The sequence below is a fragment of the Centrocercus urophasianus genome, unplaced genomic scaffold (genome assembly GCF_019232065.1).
Source record: "Centrocercus urophasianus isolate 14NV4802_14NV808 unplaced genomic scaffold, USGS_Curo_1.0 seq_15, whole genome shotgun sequence".
Taxonomy (NCBI): domain Eukaryota; kingdom Metazoa; phylum Chordata; class Aves; order Galliformes; family Phasianidae; genus Centrocercus; species Centrocercus urophasianus.
This window is the reverse complement of record NW_024884697.1, coordinates 18,397,298-18,418,594: the sequence shown is the minus strand read 5'-3', so window position 1 is coordinate 18,418,594 and position 21,297 is coordinate 18,397,298. Positions and strand designations below refer to the sequence as shown.

Here is a 21,297-nt window from a genome sequence, read left to right as displayed (position 1 = left end):
ACCTGGACCTGGACCTGGACCTGGACCTGGACCTGGACCTGGACCTGTCTTTTGTACTCTAGACCTGATTCGCTGGTTGTCCTGCACATGCTGTGTGATCTCACTCAAGATTATCTGTTCTATAACCTTCCCTGACACTGAGGTCAGGCGACATTATAACCCTTGTTGTAAATAGGAGCCACATTGGCAAGCCTCCAGTCCTTCGGGACCTCTCAGGTTTACCAGGAACTGTGATAGATGATGGAAAGAGCCTTGGCAGTCACCTCCGCCAGCTCCCTCAAGCAGCCTCGGGTGGATCCTGTGGTCCATCCTCATGGACTTGTGATGATCCACGTTGAGCAGTAGGTCTCTGACTGTTTCCACCTGAATTGTGGGGAGGTTTATTCTCTTCCTCATCCAAGATTTCCAGGTCAGTGAGCAGAGTACCCTGAAGATAACTGGTCTGACTTTTAAAGGCGGATGTAAAGAAGGCCCTGAGAACCTCAGCCTTTTCCTTATTGCCAGTGGTCATGTATCCCGACGCATCCAGTAAAGGATGGAGATTCTCCTTAGCCCTCCTCTTACTGTTAATATATTTATAAAAAAGTTTTTTGTCCCCTTTTACTGCAAATGTGTAGTGGCCAAATGTAGCCATGAAGGACGGAAACAATTCTCAGCAACTATGGGGTAAGACCATACACATGTACAGCTACCACAGTGCTGTCATTTCACACTTTCAGAAATAAGATTTTGCAGCTGTATTTATGAGGTGGACAGAAGGACCTGTGGGTGGCAGCCACATAGAAGACCAAGTAATAGTTCTTTTTATGACATGCTAGTACTCACCCAGGCTGTCAACTGTATTTGTATACAAATTGAGAACTTCCAAATGTCTACGGAGAGACTTTTGCTGGCTCTAAATCTCACAGATTGTTGGTTTACTGACAGGATCCTGAAATGCTTTGAAAGGACTAACAGCTGCCAGTCCATCTGAGAGGAGAGGAGACAAGGTGATGCCTGCTTCTTTTGCAATTGTGACAAAAGCATCTCTGTGAATAATGCACTGATTTTAAAAGAAAGTGTAGAGGAATGTACTTTATACCATACACCAGAAATGAACACTAGTAGAAGTGTTATGTCAGAAGCTTGAATGCCAGAACAGCAGGAAAGCATATTTTTTGGTGTAGTAGTAGCCTGTATTTAGAAAATGATACATAGTATTCAAAATAATATTTGTTATTTTTATATTCTACAGAATTTTGATGTGTGGTTGAGTGTTTATTTTACTTGGAAAAAGGGTGTAGTCTGGCTGAAAGGCAGCTGGAAACCTGCTCAAATCTCAATGTCAGGTTCACTTTGTCTCTTACAAAAAAACTTACTCACTTGACATGGTAAGTATTGTGCCTGAGTAATTTCAATTTCAGGATTATGAGCCAGATAGTTCTCAGAATTAAAATGGCAAGTCCTGTTCCTCAACTTCATTTGCAGTTGATTGTAATATGTCCTGTTGGCCTGATGTGACCTTCCTAAAGCTCATCTAATATTCAGAAGTGCTACAGATATCTTGCATTAAAAAATAACTTAGTTTCTTTGCCTGATTTATTTATACCTGAGTCAATAAATAAACTATTGATAATTTTTTATTTTTTATTTTTTATTTTTTTGATCAGGCAGTGTCTGATTGAGGTCTCTATTTGATGGAACTTTGGACTGGTCATGGTTACAACTCAGTAGAAAATACATGAAAATATGGAAAACACTGATCTTGTGCCCTCAAACTTATCTGGATATCATATGAATTAGTGATGTGCATTTTCACTGTATTTGAAAATATGCTTTAATTTCAAAATCTATTTGTGTTAGAATGTGCTTACTTTTAAAAAAAGTATGTTTATACTTGTGTATAATGACTAAGTAATATTTATTTTTATCATCACCTCAGAAAACCTATCATAATGTATATATTTTTTTCTGTTTGCAGGGGATTCATTGTAAAAGCAAACCTTCCAGTGAGTATACATCATTCACTTTTTACTACATTTATTTTTGAAAAATAAAGATAATTTGTTGCAGATAATAGATGCACTTTCCTGGTCACTTCAGATCACTGTGTCATAGAGTCAAAGAATCATAGAATTATAGAATGGCTTGGGTTGGAAGGGACTTCAAAGATTACATAGTTCCAACTCCCCTGTCATGAGCAAGGTTGCCTACCACTGGATCAGTCTGCTCGGTATCCCCATCAAGCCTGGTCTTGAATGCTTCCAGGAATGGGGCACATACAACTTCTCTGGGTACCTTTGAGTAATGAATTTCTTCCTAACATCTAACCTAAACCTCCCCTCTTTCGATTTGAATCCAAATTTCCCTGTATACAACATAGGAAATTGGTGGCTGTACTAAATAATAGGTTAATAATTGTGCATTATTGGTTTTCTTAGCCATAGATAGTCACTGGGAGAATTTGCTTTGACATTTCGCTCACGTTTACATTGCTTTCATTTATTATTTTTGGCTACAGTAGCAATATAGGCTCTTTAATTTTCTAAACTCTGAAGCCTCCATCAATCACTCCTCCAGTGTGCATACTTGCTTGACAGGGAAGTACAACGCAACTGCCTTGCAGGCTGTCCCCTTTCAGGGGATGGTTGTACCTGAAAGCTCAGCTCTGAATGCTGCTTATCTTCAGCAAGCCTTTCCTGATTCTTATGGCAGAATACCCATGGGCAGAGAGAAGTTCTGTTAGTGAACCATAAGCATGTGAGGTCCTGGTGCTATGAGGTGGGGCATTGAGCTGGATGACAGTTGTCCTGAGTCTTATTCTGAAAGGATGATGTCTACCAGACACATACTGTTGAAATGATGGCTTTGGAAGGGATGCAATTAAAAGGCCCTCTTGAAAAAGTCATTAGCCTTCTACTACTAAAGAGGCTGAACCATCAGAGACTGGATCAAGGCTGTGAATGAGCCTTATTTGGATTAGACAGCTGACCTGCTAGTTGCACAAACTGCACGGAAGGAGTCACAGAATGAGAGAGAAATTGGGATATTGAACTTTGCTGAGCTGAAGCATGCCTTCATTTCTTTGGGTAGCACAGGAGTAAACCAAACCCTATAACTATGGCCTCTAAAGGGAGGACATTTGCAATACTGTTGATTATGAGCTAAAATAATTGCTAGGTATTACACAAATGCAAATCTAAATAGTGGAGACACTACTGGTAACAGAAGATGGTGATTCATTCTTAGGACAAAGTGAGTTATATGCTGGGAGGAAAGCAAGAGGAGTTCTTCCTCTCCTTTGCCTGCCAAAGGTATCGCCTTATGATGTGTATGAGCTTAAACTAGTTATTTAACTCTGAGCTGGATATATTCTTTGGGCCTGAAGAGCTTGTAAGCTGAACATCCTTATCTTGCAATACAGTGTACATCAAGCAGAGCTGGTTGTAGGTTTTCAGTGCTGCCTGAAAATGGCTTATCAGGTATCTTTAATACAAGCAACATGTAGGATGACTCAGCCTTACTGGGGTGATGAAAAAACATTTTTTTCAGTCTTCATCCTAGTTGTCTTGTGCAACACTGGGTGTATACTTATTTCCATACTTCCTTTTCCGTAGTCATACTTTGTATTAATTATTTTTTGAGGTAAAATTACCTCAAAAGACCTTCAGTGTGTAATACTGTGCAGTAGTCATTGCTTTTAGCAGCACCAGAAAGATGACTTTATTCTGCGGAATTTATGGCTATCACCTCTGTAGTGTTTGGCAGCAGAGCTTCTGCCTTCTCCCTCCCCTTCCTATGAACTATTAGAAGTACATTAAGGCTACAGCAGTATTTAAAATTAACTGTACTTTTTCAAGATCCTTTAATTTTAAAATCACTCAGAAAATATATTTGACATAGTGTAAGACCATGCCATTCATTATTCTTGCAAGTCTGAAATACTTCCTGAACATACAACTGTGGAACTCTTCTTAATTTACTCTGCATTGAAATCTATTGTAAAAGAGAAAACTGAATTGTAATCAATTTCATAACTGGTTCAAGTACTTTTAAGTTGCAGATTTTGATATTTGTTAACATAAATGCATCACGTTGTTATCTTAGGTGAGTGTACCTAGTTTGTTTATGAAGGCTGTTGAATCATCATCGTGCACAGATGCAGCAGATACTGTGGTAAATCATATGCAAATTGGTTTGAAATGTTACTGCAATTTTTACTCATGGAATGATGCCCCAGTGAAGCAATTTCAGTGCACAGTAGATAAGCTATCAGATTTATCAGTGTCAATATCCTAAGTAGTTGAGATTCTTACCATTCTTGTAGAGAAGAAATACCAACAAAAAAGAAAAAGAAAACAGGAATTTCTTTTGGGAGCTGCCCAGGGCCTATTCTTAATGAGTTTTCTCTGCATTTTTTTTCCTGTTCTTCAATTTCATCTTCTTGCCTGGGGCTTCAAATTATCCATCTAATCATTTCTATTGCGCATTCATTGCTCAGCTCTGACTTCTATTATCCAAGGATACATAAGGTGTGTTTTGCTGTCATGACAGTTCTAGGTTGATTGCTGCATCAACAGATGAAAACATAATCTGCTGTGGTTTAGCTGATGGCAAAAGTACAAGGAAAGTGTCTACATGCTGAATAATAAGTTTTGGCTTCTTTATGCCTCAGTTTGTATCTGTCCATAATTTAGGATTTTTTTTATTACAACAACAGTCCTTCTCTCATGTAGGGCTAATTACAGTTATAATTCACAAACATAAAGTTTAGGCAAAATTTACTCAGAATATGGTTTGTGTAGCCAGGTGTACCTTAATGTCTTCTGGAATGTAGATCAAACTACTCATGAGGAAGAGGTGTGTGTCCCAGAGGAAGCTATTTAAGGGGGGAGGATGATTAAAATATGATAAGGGAAGAGTTTACTGAAGAATTAGTCAGAAGTGAGTCTACTTTTGTGATTCCTGAAATGTGTGTGATGATTTGTGGCAAGGAAATTCTTTTCTGTAAGCTCTTTCTTGTATTATGCATTTATTGAGATTCAAGTTAGTGTCTTCATGCACTATATGATCCATTTAAATGATTTTTGACGAGTTTCATGGCATCTTTTGCAATTCCCAAAATTAATGGGAAAAGATTCAAAAAAAGAAGAAAAAAATCCGAAGTGAAAGAGTATTTTCATTTTATCCAGTGTATTACTTTCTTGTTTTCAGTTTGAGTGCAAAAATCATGTCCAAGAAAAGCAGTGTTCCAGCTTACTGATGCAGTAGTTCTAAAACTGTTTGTACTGATCCACTGTTGGTAATGCACCTAAGTATGACCTGGGATTCTCCTTAGAGAGGCAAAGGCTCTGGCATCTGATAGTACTATACCTCAAGCAGTAATAACTAAGGATAAAATTCAATTGTCTCAAAACAATCTCCCCTAAAAATATATAGGATCAAATAATATGGTCAAATTCACTCGGATTCACTTTGTCAAGAAGTATCACATTCCTCTTCCCTTGAATCATTTCTACAGTCATAAAAGTAGGCAAGGTAAAGCCTTGATCAAGGAATTTACACTGACAACTGAGGAACTAAATAAAATAATTTATTGGCTTATTTCAAATACTGCTTATTTTCTTATGAAAATAACATAGACTGGTTATTTAGGGTTGGTGCACATAACTGCATGTCATTCAGTATATTCAATGTGGATAAATCTAGCAGCCCTGATCTGAAATGGGTAGACCTGGTGGCTGAAGAAGTCCAAGAAAATATGTTTTGAGCAAACATCTGGAAAAAACTAGTCATTACATTTTAATAATAACTATTATCAAGTAGTTCTGCAATTTAATTAACTGGGTGGACTGATTGGGTGTTGTAGAATAACTCTTCATCCTGAGACACCTTCAGGATTATTACACAACCCATTCTTGGAAGATGGAATAGAATGTTCACATCTGGCTGCTATGCAGAGTACTTCTTAAATCTGCTTAATCTCTTTTGAAACACATTTAAAAATGCTCCAGAAGTCCATGTACTCTTCTTATGGCCTCATTTGTGTATTTTGAATCATTGGTGCTTGTTCTTTGTTTTGCTTCTCTCACTGCTGGACAATTACCTTGGATAACTGAGAGTTGGCTAAACTGTCAGTTGAGGTAAAGTGTCATTGTTTTCTTACTTTTTCACTTACTTGAGGTTAGAGTAACCTGTTACCTCCTCAGTGTGCTCAATGGCAAGAAAACCACAGGCTAATGGAGCGGAGATTCAGGTGTTTAGTATTTTCTGACTTGTGATAATTCCTGACACCAAGTGTGAGGGCACTTTAAGGCCTGACAGCGTCAAGCCAAAGTGTGACGTTTATATCAGTCTGTCTTCATGTTCTGCATATATCAGAATTTGGTCCCTGACAATAGGCTCCTTCATGAAATGGGAAGTGGAAGTGCTAAAAGTGCTCTTGTACAGGTTATTATTCTTTTAGCCTTCGCACTTAAAGAACTTTTCTTCTCGACTGAAGGACTAAATAAGAATATGCTTTGTCCTTCCGTCCTACGTTTCCTCCAGGAGAACAATGGATGCATCTTCCATGTGAGTTAGTGAGAATCCATACCTTGACAATAATTATTGGCTAGGCACTGAAGATTGCACACTTTTCTAATAATTTGAGGTAGAATTGTTAGAATGTGAGAAAATTGTCTCAAGCTCTGGGAGAGGAGGGACCATGACAGGTCAAGTTTACAATTGGCCTTCATGATCTCAAAGGTCAACCTAGACAACTCTATGATTCTATGCTATTCTGTGTTTTTATGGCAAGCACAGCATCATGCCATTGCGCTTACACACTATGCTTTTCTTCATGGACGCCTTCTAGGAGTATGCTTAGCAGTATGACTAACAAGAGTCAAAAAAGTTTGAAAATGAGAATGAGCTGTGAAATACTTTGTTTTACTTGAGTGTTTTTAACTTTCATGCTGAAGTTACGAGGATAATAAATATTTCAAAGAAACTGCTGGCATGTAGTTGCAGATAAAACGAGGTGCGCTGCATTGTAAACCACAAAGCCAAGGAACAAAACCGAATTCCTTAGCTATTCATTTTGACAATCTCTTGAACTCTGGTTTTTGAGACTACAAGCAGTGCACTTGAGATGGAGAAGCCTCAGGAATGCACTGGGGATTACATCCACAGTACTAACATAAACTCATAAATGAATGACCAATTTCTTTGTTGATCAGCCTGGGAAGTAGAAAGAGATGAAATATGGTGATATATGGCTAACTGGTGAGACATGGGACCTTAAGTCTGGTTCTTCTTTTACATTAGAAGGCTGATGTGCAAACATATGCCCAAAGGATTTGAGGCAGGACTAAATTGGCATAAGAAAATGAATGGAGGCATACTAGTTCTATTTAGAGGCTTCTCTTTTGTTTTGCTTTGTTTTTCACCTCTTACCGGAAAGAAATCTTGTAGGTGTGGGTTTTTTTTTTTCATCACTAGGAATGCAATGGTGCCCTCTTGTGTGAAAATCGTATTTAACATCAGCTGAGACTATCCACCAATGACTCTAAAAGTGAACTACTACCTATGAGGGTACTCACAACATGCAGGCAAAGTTTTTTGAGGAAAAAAAAAAAAAAAAGCTTATATTATTAGTCTAACCATGATTTGTAGACTAGTAACTAGAAAGGTCTAGTTACTTAGAAGTGCTATTAGTCTAGCTGCACTCTGCTAACCTTAACTGTTAGAAATATGATTTCCTTTTTTGAGTTCATACTTTCCTAAGCCAGGAAATTTATTATCAAACCTCATCTGTAATGTAGTTCTTTCCCACTGCATTTCTAGCGAAGTCAATCAGCCAAGAGCTTGCTGTGGTCACGTGAATATCTTAGGTAAAGTATTGGTTTTACTGAAGACAGTGGTGAGTTCCCTACCGATTTCTGAAGAGCTGGATTTTCATCTTTGGTGCTTCCTTCCCCAGAAATATCCTGTGCACACCGTGACTTCTCTTTCTGTTTTATATTCGCAGGTGGCATTTTTAACAGTTTCTGCCACAGTGCTCCTGCATCTTTGTCTTCTATGGTACTGAAGAGCATGAAGATCTCAACAGTTATTAAATGTGTCCAAGGAAGCCCATGCTCTCTTCATTTAAACATTAAAGGAACTCTGAGTCTGGATGGTAGGAAGCAGATTTGCTACTGAATCATTTCTGTTCACTTCTTGCTATTTTTCTGCCTATTTTTTGTTCTGTAGTGTAATGCTTGTGTCCATGCTGTTTTTATGTGGTTGTATCAGATTTTTTAATTGAACTTTTTAACTACAAACCAGGATAAAGCCCTGGAATTTCTCAAAGGAATGAGAACTTAATTTCTTACATCCAACATATTACAGTTTCCTCTGCCAGTGCCCCTGTAGTACTGCTGCTCTTTCTTTCTTGCTCTCTCACATGTGAGTATTTACATGCACACATAAGGACATAGATACCATTTGCCCTGTCAACATGGGCATGAGTGACTGCACCAACAGAAGAAACTGTGTTTTGTTCTGGAGTTCCAATTCTAAGCCAAAATAAAATGAAAGCACTCAATTTTTTGGGGCATAGTTTATTTTTACCAACATCCTGCCACTCATGTACTTAGTGTGTTATTGTTTAGATATTTCCTGGTGTGCTTCACTCATTGTGTGATTTGTACTTAATCATTTGCATGACAGTTTGCATAATTAAAGCCTTAATTCATAGCAGTCTGTATTAAATCCATGGAGGCTTCCTACTCCATGTGCGTGTTATTACATGCTGTCCCCCTTTTTTTACAGAGATAAAATACTTGTACTTTTCACTTGGAAAGATTAGAATATGGTCTATCTTATTTTTCTGTTAAAGATGTTCAAATCATATTTTTGAAATGTATTCCTAACTTATTTCAGAAAATATTCGTGGGCTGGAAATATGTTCTTTTTCACTGGACACACAGCAATCTCAGTGCACAAATGTGAGATTTGCCAGGAAGAAAAGCAAGACACTTAATGGAAAGAAGGTAGATTCATTTTTATGGGGTTGTTTTTCATTTAAATGTTTATAAACCTTTGGAAAAACATAGTTTTTGTATTTCTCTTTACTGTCTTAATGATTCTGTGGAAAACAGCAATGAAATATATGGTTCAGTAGTGTCAAATGAAGCTTCGTAACAAAAGTGTTCTGTATGTGATTCTCCACCATTTTTAGACTTCTTCCACTTAACTTTTATCAAGAGAAGATGCCTCTATAAATTCTACTTTTCAAATTGATCTTGTTTTCTTTCTTACTGTACCCACCAAATTGTGAGGAAGCTTTTGTTACTCCAATTGCAAGGAAACACAATGTCACAGGGACCATTAAGTGCATTTTCTCACGTCCCACTCATATTTATTTAGATCCAGCCATGTCAATAGAATTTACACTTCTAGAAGAAAGCCAAGTGCCTGAACACTTGTACACATCTGTTCTAAACTCATAATAATAATTGCAGTGGCAGAGTATGATTCTGTACTAAACTATACCCAGAAGTATTTGTTATTAAAATCTGCAGCTGGAAAAAAAAAAAAAAAGCAATCCTTGACCTACTGTTTAAAAGAGGAATTTTTGCTTTCAGCTAGTGGTGAATAACTGTTATTAATCCCATACAAAACATGTTACTTCATGTGCTCTGTTATATCGATTGCATGTGTGAAAGCAATTTCTACTCCCAAACTGCAATTGCAGTCTACACTCAGTATCATCAGTTGATGATCAAAAGTCCCTGCAGGCAGTGCAGGGCTGGCAATCAACAATTATTGGCTTTCAGACAAAGGTGAATTTTACAGCTGTGACTCAACAAATGCACTTAGAAATGTAGATGTATTTAGATTTTCATACTTTCAGTTCTGTGAGTAATCTTTTACCCTTCAAAGGCATTTGTGTCAAATAGGAGTTATATACATTTGGAAGTCTATATGGAATACAGTAGTTATTGCTACAGTTACTCCCTACAGTGAGAGAATGACCTGCTGTAATTGGATCTCAACTTTTGCCTCCTAAAATACTTTCCCAGAACCTTACTGCAATGAATAAATTTGACAAAGTTGATGCTAAATGTTTTAACAGACGTATTTTCCTATTCTGCAATTGTTTGTGCTTGTAAAATGCTTACAACTCAGGACTTCTGGTAGTACAAAATACATTTTATCCTTTTTTTCAGTTCAGTGAGTTCTGTGCTTTTACTATTCTTTGATAGTTCACGGATCTTTGGTTTTCTGGAAGTAAAGATGATGGCCAGCTCCTAGATTAGAAGAAATGACATTTTTTGAAATCCTTTAGCTAAATGGCATCTGATTCCTTTACATTCTTAATGCTACAGTATCTCAAAATGCTTAATGCTCCTGGCAAATGTAAATCAATTTAAACAAAAATATTGCTTGCTTAACTCTCATAAATAGTGGTTTTCATGCATTCTGGAAGTCACACACAAACTTTATTTTATAAACCTTTTAAACAGGTGCAGGTTCAATTCAATTGCTTTGAAGTCAACGTAGCACAACACATCTATGTGACCATGAAAACAGTACCAAATTACTGTGAAGTTAAGATGAGTCAGGAATACTATGTTGAAGGTAGGAAAACATCTTCAAATTAATGTTTTTCAAAAGACATCTTTTCAAAGAGAAAAACAAGGCCAAACAAAACAGAGCAAAAAATTCCAAACAAAACCAAAATCTGAATGCAAAGGCAAGTTACATTCTGGGGTACACTGATCTAAATGGTGCTATTTTATGTCTGATAATCAGTATTATTCGACATTTTGGCGATTTATTTGGTGCGTGCAAATGTCTGACTTGCCAAAAACAAAACAAAACAAGATTGAACAACAACAGATACCAGAGTTTGTATTTCAAAATATTTGGAAAACTACATTATGTGTTTCTCCCAGATTGCATTCCTGTGATCATTGGAATGTGATCGATCTCTGCCAGCAGGCTCAGTCCTGCATGATCTCTGTGCATGAGATGGAAATGTTGCTGTCTTCTGTTAGGCTCCATGTGGTTTCAGACCTTTTGGCAAGTTTAATAGGAAAGTGTAAAGAAGTAGCTTCTTTTCACTAGCTATCTGTTCTGTCACCTGTTTTTATATAAGTGAGTGAGATAAGATACCACTGGTCCTTGTTTTGGGCATTTGGGTAGTTGCCTACTACATGCATATCGAAGTAGATTCAGTACAAGTGGTCCAGTGGTTCAGTGTGGCAAATGGTGGTGCAAAAAATGAACTGAGACCCCTTACTCAGCCCATTGCCTGTGCTTGCCCTGCCATCCCATTGCCACAGTCTGTGGGCTGCTGCCCTCGCCCATGGCCATTGGTGCAGTACCATCCCTTGCATACTGTATCAGACATGTTGTGTCTGCTCAAGTAAAGCTTTGTTCTAATTAAAAAGCATTTCATTTTCTTGCTAAAGCCTCTACTCCAATTCACTACTGAAGGAGACAAGGGGAAAAAAATAAGGCTTTAAAAAGCCTAGTTTTAAACAAAGTGAAATGAAAACAAAGGAAAATGTTTTCCTATGGAAAATCACAGTGTGAGGGCAATTAAAGCAAAATACTGCTCTAATGTACATTTAAGCAAAATATTTTAAAATCAAGATTTAGATTGTGAAGATACAAGTATTAGATATTAGTTCTGAAGGTGTTTGTTCGCCTCTAGTTCTGGCAGGCTTCCTGGGAACTAAATGAAGGTAATTCTTTGCAAGTCTAGAGGAAAACCAGAATTGAAAAAATACAGTTGTTTTTAGCAGAGGAATGCGTCTAGTAAACAGCTGGAGTGAGTTTCAAAGAAAGGATAACTTGATTTGTTATTACCTGTATTATTATTAACTACTGGGTAAAGAAGTGCACTGTTGTATCCTGGTTTGCCACTTTAAATTGCTGAAGAGGTTTAACAGTAGAAACCCCACACTGGTGAGATAGCTCCCTAATGCAAGTTAAGACACAGTCAGTGTGTGTGGTACCTTCCTTCACTTCCTTCACTATCTAGAAGAGGATCAAAATCTACCTTTAAAGGGGATGAATGAGATTGTTTTACTGTTGGGAAACTACTGGATAATTTGGAAGTCTGATAGGCTACATGCCTATATAAATAACACAATACTGAAGAAAATTCTGGTCTATATTTTGCAGACTGCAGAAACAGTGATGTGGGAAAGCACATTCCAGCTTGTTTGGGTGAGCTAATTTTCTGTATAACTTGAAGTTGTGGGGTATTTCTTGTGACTTCTACAGTGATATGTTTTCATAGCTGAATAAGCAGAAAAAATATTTACAACTGCTACTTAAAATTATACTTTGGGTATGCCGCAAAAATTCAGTGTTTTTCTATATTGACTTGTAAATGCTAGATAGCAGATAAAGATGTTGACAACCTATTCAATACTTACACATTTGGAAGCAGGTTTGTGCCTTTTTCACGAACTACAGATTACAAGTTTCATATTTTGTCTATAAACAGATCTCACAAGTAGATTAAAGCGAATTGGCCAAATTGCTGTCCTGATCTTGAGATACCTGTGAATAAGAATAATAAAGCAAAAGTCCCCACATATTGCATTTGTCCAAAATAGTTGCACATATTCTTAAAGAAATGATATTTCAACCTTAGGAAAATCAGCTTTTGAAGTAGCATTAGTGTGTATATTTCAGGTATTTGTACATGAACTACGTAAGATTTCAGGTTGAGGTTCAATCTATAGGTGTCTCGGCTTCTCATTATTGACAATGTTAATTAAAAATTAGTAATGTTGAAATTCATTCTTTTGAAAAATATTATATGTCATAAAATAAGATTACATATAGGAATATCAGGATTTAAAAGAATGATTTCAAATATTCTAGGTAAGAAATGTTAATTTATCTCTACACAGGTTTTAAATACATTCTGTATTTTTATAAAGCGGCAATGAAGTCAGAAATATGCAAACTAATAAAGAACTAGATACAATAATTTAATGTTTGAGTTTTGTTTTTCAGCTGGAAAGTTAGACTATAATGTAGACAGAACAAGAAAAATCATATCAGTGAATGTATCCAACTTTCTTCGAGATCAAGATTATTACATTCGTTTGTGTCACAAATGGTTTACCTGTGAAGATGTGGGACAATTTGCTGTGGTGAGTTAAGGCTTAAAGCATTGCTTTCTTGAGGTGTCTGGGGGAGAAATGCTAGTTGAGATCATACATGAAATGGTCTTCTGTGTCTTTGTTAACTTTATTAAATTGGCCCGGATCAGTGATCATCTTTTTCATTTCAGATAAGAGGGAAGGATTCTTTAAAATCAGTTTCTCTGAAGTACTCTCAGCTACTTCCTTGTCTTTGCATTGAGGTAACAGTTTGGATTTTATATATGCTTCTGATTAAATAAATTTTATATGGGTATGTGCTAAAAAAGGTGGGAATATCTGTAGGAAAAGGCTCTACTGCTATGTTTTTGACTAAAGCATGTTTGACGTTATGAAATAGTTGAAGAGATTTTTCAGAAAACACTAATTAAAGATGGAGATAAAAGGAAATTAATTTATACAAGGTTAATTTAACTGAGTTTTTATAAGTAATGAAAATACAGCATGTTTAATTTGAATTTCAGCATAGCATTTGAGGTAGTTTCACATTCAAAGCTAAGAGATGATTTGAGGAAGCTGGGGTAGATAATACTTCCTTAGAGAACTAATTCAGCTGCTTCTATTGAATGGTGCAGAGATAATAGGAAGGTAATTTAAGGATCACTGTCAGGTCTTATATAAATGTTTTCATCAGCCACAAGGGCACAAAAGGAAGGAACGTGTTAATGAGATTTGCTAGTAATACAGTTGAATGGTATAATCAAAATAGAAGAGAATCTGAATAATCGGAAGAGAATAGAGTTCTTCATATAGGAAATAACTAAATGGGGATAAAAGTGCACTGGTGTGAAGTACAAGTTCATGCATTTGCTCTAATAAAAGCACTTCTTATTGTAAAATGTGAGTCCTTGTTTGGAAAAAAACACTGAAGAAAAAATATCAGAGTGTAATATTTCATCATAGAATGATTGATTAAAGGAACGTGCTTACATGATGTAAATGTGAAAAAAGATTTAGGTGGCAAGATTATCACAAGCGAGCAGGAAAGTATAGGTAAGACTTTCTATGAAATAATGTAGGCAATTATTGCATCCTTATTTAATAAACGTTAATAAAATGAAAGATGTACATAAAAAATCTAGGATGGTTGGGGAGTAGAAAGGCTGTCTTAAAAAGGAGATTTAAAGAAGATGTTTTCTTTAGCCTGTTAAAATATATGTAAAGAGAAACTATGTTTTTTTATTAAATACTAATCAGAATGGTTTTTTATATGAACACATTTTTTAAGATAAAGCCATTTTTGACACAGACATGAAGGATGATATGCTCCATTCCTGTAATCACAGTATCTACGCTCTTCACTGATGATTTGATAAGCAAGAAGTAAAAAGTCACCAAACTAATTTAAAATAAGCTTGATAAAATACAAAAATACTAATTTTTCACTGAATACTGGAGTAGTATTTTACTTGTGGATTAACATAATAAATGTAGATATCCATATGTAAATGCTTACCTTTTAATTAAATGTCCAAACTCTTTAGTCATTGATAATCTAGTTAATGCAGTTAGTGAAGCCTATAAAGTTACTCAGTGGACCAAATGTAATTGCTTATTTTTGAATGAACTGATTAGTCACTGGAAAATATTCCACTTAGTATATATACAGAGAAACAATATGATTGCTGAGCAAACAAATGAGAGCTGTGAGCAATAAAAATATTTGCACATTAGTCTAAACAGTTAGGTTATACTAACAGTCATGCATAGATTCCTGCAAGATTGAGTTTAATGTTAGTCCTCAGACTTCAAGGCTGCATCCTTAGCCATAACAAAGTTCAGAGATCTGGCATTATGATTCTTAAATGTCTTGTGTCATCCCTAGAATATAATGGCACTGTAAGAAACAATGAATGTCAAGTTAGAAGTCTTTTTAAATGAAATATGGTTCAAATATACAACTCAGAAATAGTAGGCATGTGGGGCTGGAAGGGGTCTCATCATCTGGTCATCAGCAGCATGTCATCAGCTTCCAGCTAGGCTGCTTGTGTTGAATAGATATCCAGTGCAAAAAAGCCTTTTAAAAAAATACTTCCCCAAATACCATAACAGACCTAATATATGTGCCCTTAGTGGGAAGGTTGGTCTTTCACATCCTTTCTGAAGTGTTAAAAACTGTTGTATCTGAAGATCTCTAGTTAATCGCTAATTTTTGGGTTTTAGGGTTGGCTGGCAATACCAGATGCCAGGAGGTTACAACTTTGTCCCTTTGAAAATGGCAAGTATTTTTTGATTACTCTTTATCTGAGTGTTTTTTGTCACAATTTGAAATTCATCTGAGATGAAAACCGTGCGTTGCAAAACTGCAAGGAAATCATTATACTAACTTGTTATATTGTGGTAGATGAAGTAACTTATTTTCAGGTCTTAATATTAAAGTGTCTTTCCCTGATTACATTTTTTTTGGCATATTGAATAATATTTCCACTTTTTTGGTGCACAGATACAACGGCATTATGGGATAATATTGTTTATAATCCAGTGACACAAACCCTAGCTTGGGAACCAGCCTGCCCCGTGCTTGTCCTTGTTAACCTGTGCAGATTAATGAAGTCTAATGACCACTGTGAAGATATACAAGATTCTTCCAAACGTTTTCCTGAGAAGGTAAGAACTATTGGGCTCTTCATTCAACTACTGAGATTGGCCATGACCAGAGCAATACAAAAAGTGAAGCTAGACTTTGGAATAAGAACAGTTGCAAATTCCTCTTTTCTTCTGTGATACTTTGAACTGTTCATAACCACAGTCTGTTCTTGTGCACTAACCACATAATTTATTCAGAAAGTTCAATATTGGTTGATTCACTATTAAGAAATAAAAAGACGGACATGACTGTGAAGCTAGTAATGTTTACTGAATTCTTTGGGGTCAATAGATTCTGCTTTTCATTTATAGTAAAGGCATGATTCATCTGCTCAGACTTAGCTGTCTAAAAATTATGTGTTCAAGTTAAAACTGTTCATCTCAGATGCCCTTTAAAGTAAGGAAATAAAGCAGACGCATTCAGAGGACAATTCTTTTCATCTGACAGTAGATATTTAAGAAAGTTTGGAGGGCTGTATCTCTGATGTTTTGCATTATGACAAGTCGATTATGGCTGGATACCATCATAACCTGGATTTTTAACTTTAGATATCTAAAATGGAATTCAGATAAATCTAAATCTCTTCAGATCTTATTGGAGATGTAAAAATACCTTGATGGTAGTTTTATACTCCATTATGTTCTCTTTGAAGTGCCTTCCTCAAGCTGGATTCAAGTTGCCTTGAAGTTGTGGGTGTTGAAATACTGTGTTTCTCAGTTCTTTCAGCATTTATATTCCTAATCTGAAAAGGATTTTTAATACATGTATTTTGAACTGCTACATACTTCAGCCTGAAGTATCATGGGACTGAATGCATTGGATGTATGAAATTGCATAGAGTTTGAGCTTGCATTTTGAAAAGTAAATTTCAGACTTTATTGTGGAGAGAAGACAGTAAAATCCCTGTAACATCTCAAAAGGTAGATAAAATCATAAACAGATTCTTTGTTTTTGAAACATTATGAGACTTATTCTGATTACATGATGGCAAGGGGGAAGAGGATTAGAATGTTTCTTTTTGTTTAGGAACTCTGGGCCAAGTGTTCAGTGATTGTTCAGATTCACCATGTTATGTGCCTCAACAAAGATTTGATCTTGGAGAAACACATAAGCTTAATTTTACATACGTGAATGGGCCTGGTGGGATTCATCATCTGCTGACAACAAGAACAACTCATTTCTTGCAGGAAAGAAAAAAAAACAAAGGGGAAAAAAAAGGAATCCTAAAATGAGATTTGTCTAGTAATGGTCATGTCTATTACCCAAAACATCGTCCAGAGTTGTTTTATTACAGACAATGAGTGTTTTCTTGTTGATTTCTTACTCATTGCTTTCAATGGCTGAATTCATGGACAGGATGTTTTTTTTTTTCTTCTTTTTCCAATTTAATTGTGAAAGGTGTTGAATTTTGACCATTTCTTGAAGAACACCTTTATAGTGTACTGCAGAGATTACTCAGATAATGCCAGCTTTGCCAGTAAGCACACACAGTGCCACACACTGTAATACTGTGTACATGTATTGACTTAGGCCCAGATGCTATGCAACTCTTCTCTTTAATCAGGCTGTGTCTTTCTTTGTCAAAGAATATGATGTCTCCATTTCTGAACAGATAGCTCCCATGGCACTATTTTCTGCAATCCTACTGCAATCCTACTGTGCTTAAGGATATTCACTGTGTGGTTATCAAAAAAGGTACAATAATGAGGTGTTACTTTGGTCATGATAGTGTGTTTTCTGTATTGGAGCCACTGTGCTCAGGCGCTTGAGCAATGCTCTTAGTAAGAACACTTACATGGGTAGCAGTTGTTTAGATGAGATGAGGCTTTTTATCTCCATGGGAAGATGAACTGTTGTTAATCAAGAAAGAAAAATTTTGTAGATCACTTAAGTGGGTTTCTAAAGTTCATTCTATGTTTAAGTATTTTCTTGAATAGGGATACTGAAAACTGAGAATTATCTTAAGGCAAAAGTGTTAAACCAACCTTGGAGTGAATATTTAAACATTCTGCAACATTGCTGCTGAATAAGGGACTGGAAGAAAACTGCTGTGTAATCAGAATTTTGTACCCAAATCATGACAAAATCAATTAAACTCTAATGGGTTAGACAGACTATAAAAATGCTACATGTTATGGATAAATATAAGAAAATTATTCAGGAATCCAAAATAGCAGTTGTTTCTATTTTTAATATTTCATGCCAATAAGTAAACCAGTTCCTTTCTCTGTTATCAAACCAAGAACATGTGGGGTAACTAATTTTCTGAAACTACTCGTTGAAACCAGCTAATGCTGAGTACTCTCTTTTCAAGCAGGTTAAGTATTCTCGTGTGGACACTCACCCAAGACTTTGCATGAAGGTAAACTAGTTTCTTGTAAAAACCTCTTTCCTATCCTCTTTCTGAATTGGTATTATTGTTCAGGATTAATTTTTTTTTTTCATAGATCTGATGAATAGGAAGTAGAAATGAAGGAAATGTGAAAGATTAAATGAAAATGAGGTTCTTTGGAAGTGCAGTAGGAATGATCTGACAAATCTTACTTAAGAAAAGCAGTGAAAATGTTTTAGGTCATACACTCGAACTCTGAAGTATGCATTAAAATTAATGTGGAAAATTTTCCATATTAAATATATGATAATAAAAGTGATTGAAATGCTGCATTTACTGGAGCGCTGTTTATTATTGGTGAGGAAAAAATGCCATGAAAATTAATGTTGGCACATTATTATTTCATTGTAGACTACTTTTAAGTCAGCGGAACTACATGTTTCTGTAAAATTGAGCATGTGGGGATCTAATTTAAACCAAATCCTTGAAGATAGGATAGAGCAGAAAAGCTGTGAATTCATCTTCCTTTTCTGGAATGCAATGATTATGTATACTTGAATCTGTACCCACAGACTGAAATAAAAAAATCAGTTTTCCTAACTGATTTCTCTGGTTTCAGTTTACAACCAAGCAAGGCTCTTGGGTTAAGTGTCCATTTGCTCATGGAGAATTTCCAGGTAAATATATATTTTTAGAATTACATAATATTAAATTGTACATTGCTTTCTCCAGTAAGCAAGTTCTCTCTTCACTAATGTATTCACATAATTGTAGCCTGTAAATTATAGCAAAGAGATTCAACAGTTTGCTACTTCTGTATATAAACTTCCCCATAGGTCCAGTGTTGATCAGTATGAAAAAGTAATTATTTTCCCCTATTGTCAGCTTGGAAGATGAGAACAGCTGCAGTTGCAGATCGAATACAAGTTTTCTTCACATCTCAAACCAAAGCACACTTCTCAGTGCTGGTGTGTAACAGGACACAGCTGGCCTCATGTGAATCTGTTGGGATGCGCCATTCAGTCTCTGTGGTTTGTATACATTATTTCTTCAAATTCTGTAATACTTTCATCAAATTTCACCGCATTTGTTTATTATTTCATTTATTGCTATGCAACTTGAAAGTGTTAATAAGCACACACAAGTACTTATTGGAACAATTACTGGAACATTTTTAAAGCATGAAGTTCTAATTCTGATCTCACGCTGATGGAAGATATTAATAAGGAGGCTGAGGTCAAATGAGTCATGTCAAAGAAAGTAATTACTATTGAGCGGAACCTTAGTATTCTTTTAACATCATTTTTGTGGTACAGTATTTGTATTATGAATATAGCAAATGTAACTGTTAGCTTTTTGTATATGGTTCACCAATGTAGCTGACCTCACAGGTCTCACATCATTAAATTTAAGACTAGAAGCACAGTTCCAAAAAGGTCTTGAGCTACTCTAAATCTCATGGCTGCCAAAACAAACCCACTTCAGCTCACAAAAAAAGGAAAGTTTTCAGACAACTTTTTCAGACAGCTGACTGGGACTGCGCAACAACTTCTGACTGCACAACTGCTTCTTAAAGCGAAAAGGAGATAGGAAAAAGATTGTGGGAGGGACTGCTTTTTCAGTCCTTGAACTTTTCAGTATGCACCATGAACATAGCAGGGGTTGTTGACAAGAAGGCAACTTCTTAAGCAAGCAATTGACTTCTTAAACTCAAAGGGATGGACCCTGAAAGCTGAACTTATTTTCTAATGAATCCGTTTAGATTTTTCATTACATCCCTTGTTCTGAGTGTACCAGAGCATTTATTCCAAGCCGAGTTTTCCAACTTAGGGTTTTGTTACACAAGTTGAAGCTGAGTTTAAGTGAAACATGATGCCTCCTCCAAGAGACCTGAGAAATGAAGGTACATGTCTATCAAATGTCACAGACTGACAGAATCACAGAATGTAAGGGATTGGAAGGGACCTCAAAAGATCCTCTATTCCAATCCTCCTGCTGGAGCAGGAGCATCCAATTAGGTCACAAGGAAAATATCCAGGAGGGTTTTGAATGTCTCCAGAGAAGAAGACTCTAGAACCTCTTTGGGCAGCCTCTTCCAGTGTTCTGTTACCTTCACTGTGAAGGATGGAGACCAATGTAGCAGCAGTTGACAAACGATATGTGTAGTGAACACTTATCAGTGTAATTTCCCTTCAACTGGCTTATTTCAAATAAAATCTGTGGAATTTAGACTTTTGGTTTTAAATAATGTGTGAATTGCAAAGTGAGAAGGCTAATGGTACAACACTGATAAGGCAGAGCCAGGTGTTGTACAGTGTCTATCATGAAGGGCACCGGTACATTTAGGAATGCTTTTTTTCTTCCCTCTGGTGCAAGGCTGAGATTTCCTTTGTGTACTGTGACACAGTGGGAGCCCACATAAGTTACACGCAGTTCCCGTCTCACCACTGTGAGCAATATACACAAAATTTTCATAATGACTTAGCTCTGTGTTCCCAGAAACTGATGTTCTTTCTAGTAATCCCAGTTTGGTTGTGCTTGAGTAAGAACACATTCACCTAATTTACCCGAAATTATTTTAGGAGTTTGCCACACTAAAGAAAACAGTGTGGGATGCAAAGCTATTAGTGGACTAACTAAAATTATTTTGAGCACAAACTATAAACAATCAAATGTTAAGTGTCAGAACAATCATTTAGGACAATTTTACCCTAAGGCTGAGCTTGTTCTTGGCATACAATATAATGGGAAACCCACAATAGCTGCAAAGAAGGGGTCATTCCTTCAACACACGTACACCAGGGAAAAGAAGTGAAGATGCTTGGTGCTAACATGATGTCAGCAGCCTTGGTGGGAGGATGTCCTCCCTCACAGTACTTCACAAAGTACAGGAGCATTGGCCTTCTTCCTATCCTGTCCAAATTGTGCTTGACAAAACTACCCTAGCTGCTTATGGACATTGAGAACCAGGGATATCTCTGAAAATGTGTAACCTTCTATGATGAATGTGTACTTTTATATTTTTTACTTTATATATTAAATTTCCAACACAGTAAAATGTGCAGTGTTACTGGCAAAGGAAGAAAAGAGATGGAAAGGCGATTTTTTAAAATTGTTTCAGGATATGGAAAATAACATTTTTTTTTTGTTTTCCTCCCTCCTTCCTGCCTTCCTGCCTTCCTTCCTTCCTTCCTTCCTTCCTTCCTTCCTTCCTTCCTTCCTTCCTTCCTTCCTTCCTTCCT

The 21,297-nt window shown here is 36.3% G+C and overlaps 1 protein-coding gene across 2 annotated transcripts in view; it reads left to right on the top strand.

The window, feature by feature from the left end:
• IL17REL (interleukin 17 receptor E like) overlaps positions 1-21,297 on the top strand; it is a 42,009-nt gene that overhangs the window by 15,166 nt on the left and 5,546 nt on the right. The window contains exons 2-13 of one of the 2 annotated variants that reach the window (XM_042815960.1): positions 1,961-1,988; positions 7,991-8,140; positions 8,887-8,996; positions 10,473-10,587; positions 12,142-12,186; positions 12,988-13,127; positions 13,268-13,339; positions 15,300-15,354; positions 15,580-15,743; positions 18,041-18,085; positions 18,675-18,732; positions 18,941-19,086. In XM_042815960.1, coding sequence (XP_042671894.1) covers positions 1,961-1,988; positions 7,991-8,140; positions 8,887-8,996; positions 10,473-10,587; positions 12,142-12,186; positions 12,988-13,127; positions 13,268-13,339; positions 15,300-15,354; positions 15,580-15,743; positions 18,041-18,085; positions 18,675-18,732; positions 18,941-19,086 — 1,128 coding nt within the window. Of the gene's footprint in view, positions 1-1,960; positions 1,989-7,990; positions 8,141-8,886; positions 8,997-10,472; positions 10,588-12,141; positions 12,187-12,987; positions 13,128-13,267; positions 13,340-15,299; positions 15,355-15,579; positions 15,744-18,037; positions 18,086-18,674; positions 18,733-18,940; positions 19,087-21,297 lie in introns of both variants that reach the window. The other variant, XM_042815959.1, reaches the window with a different exon arrangement.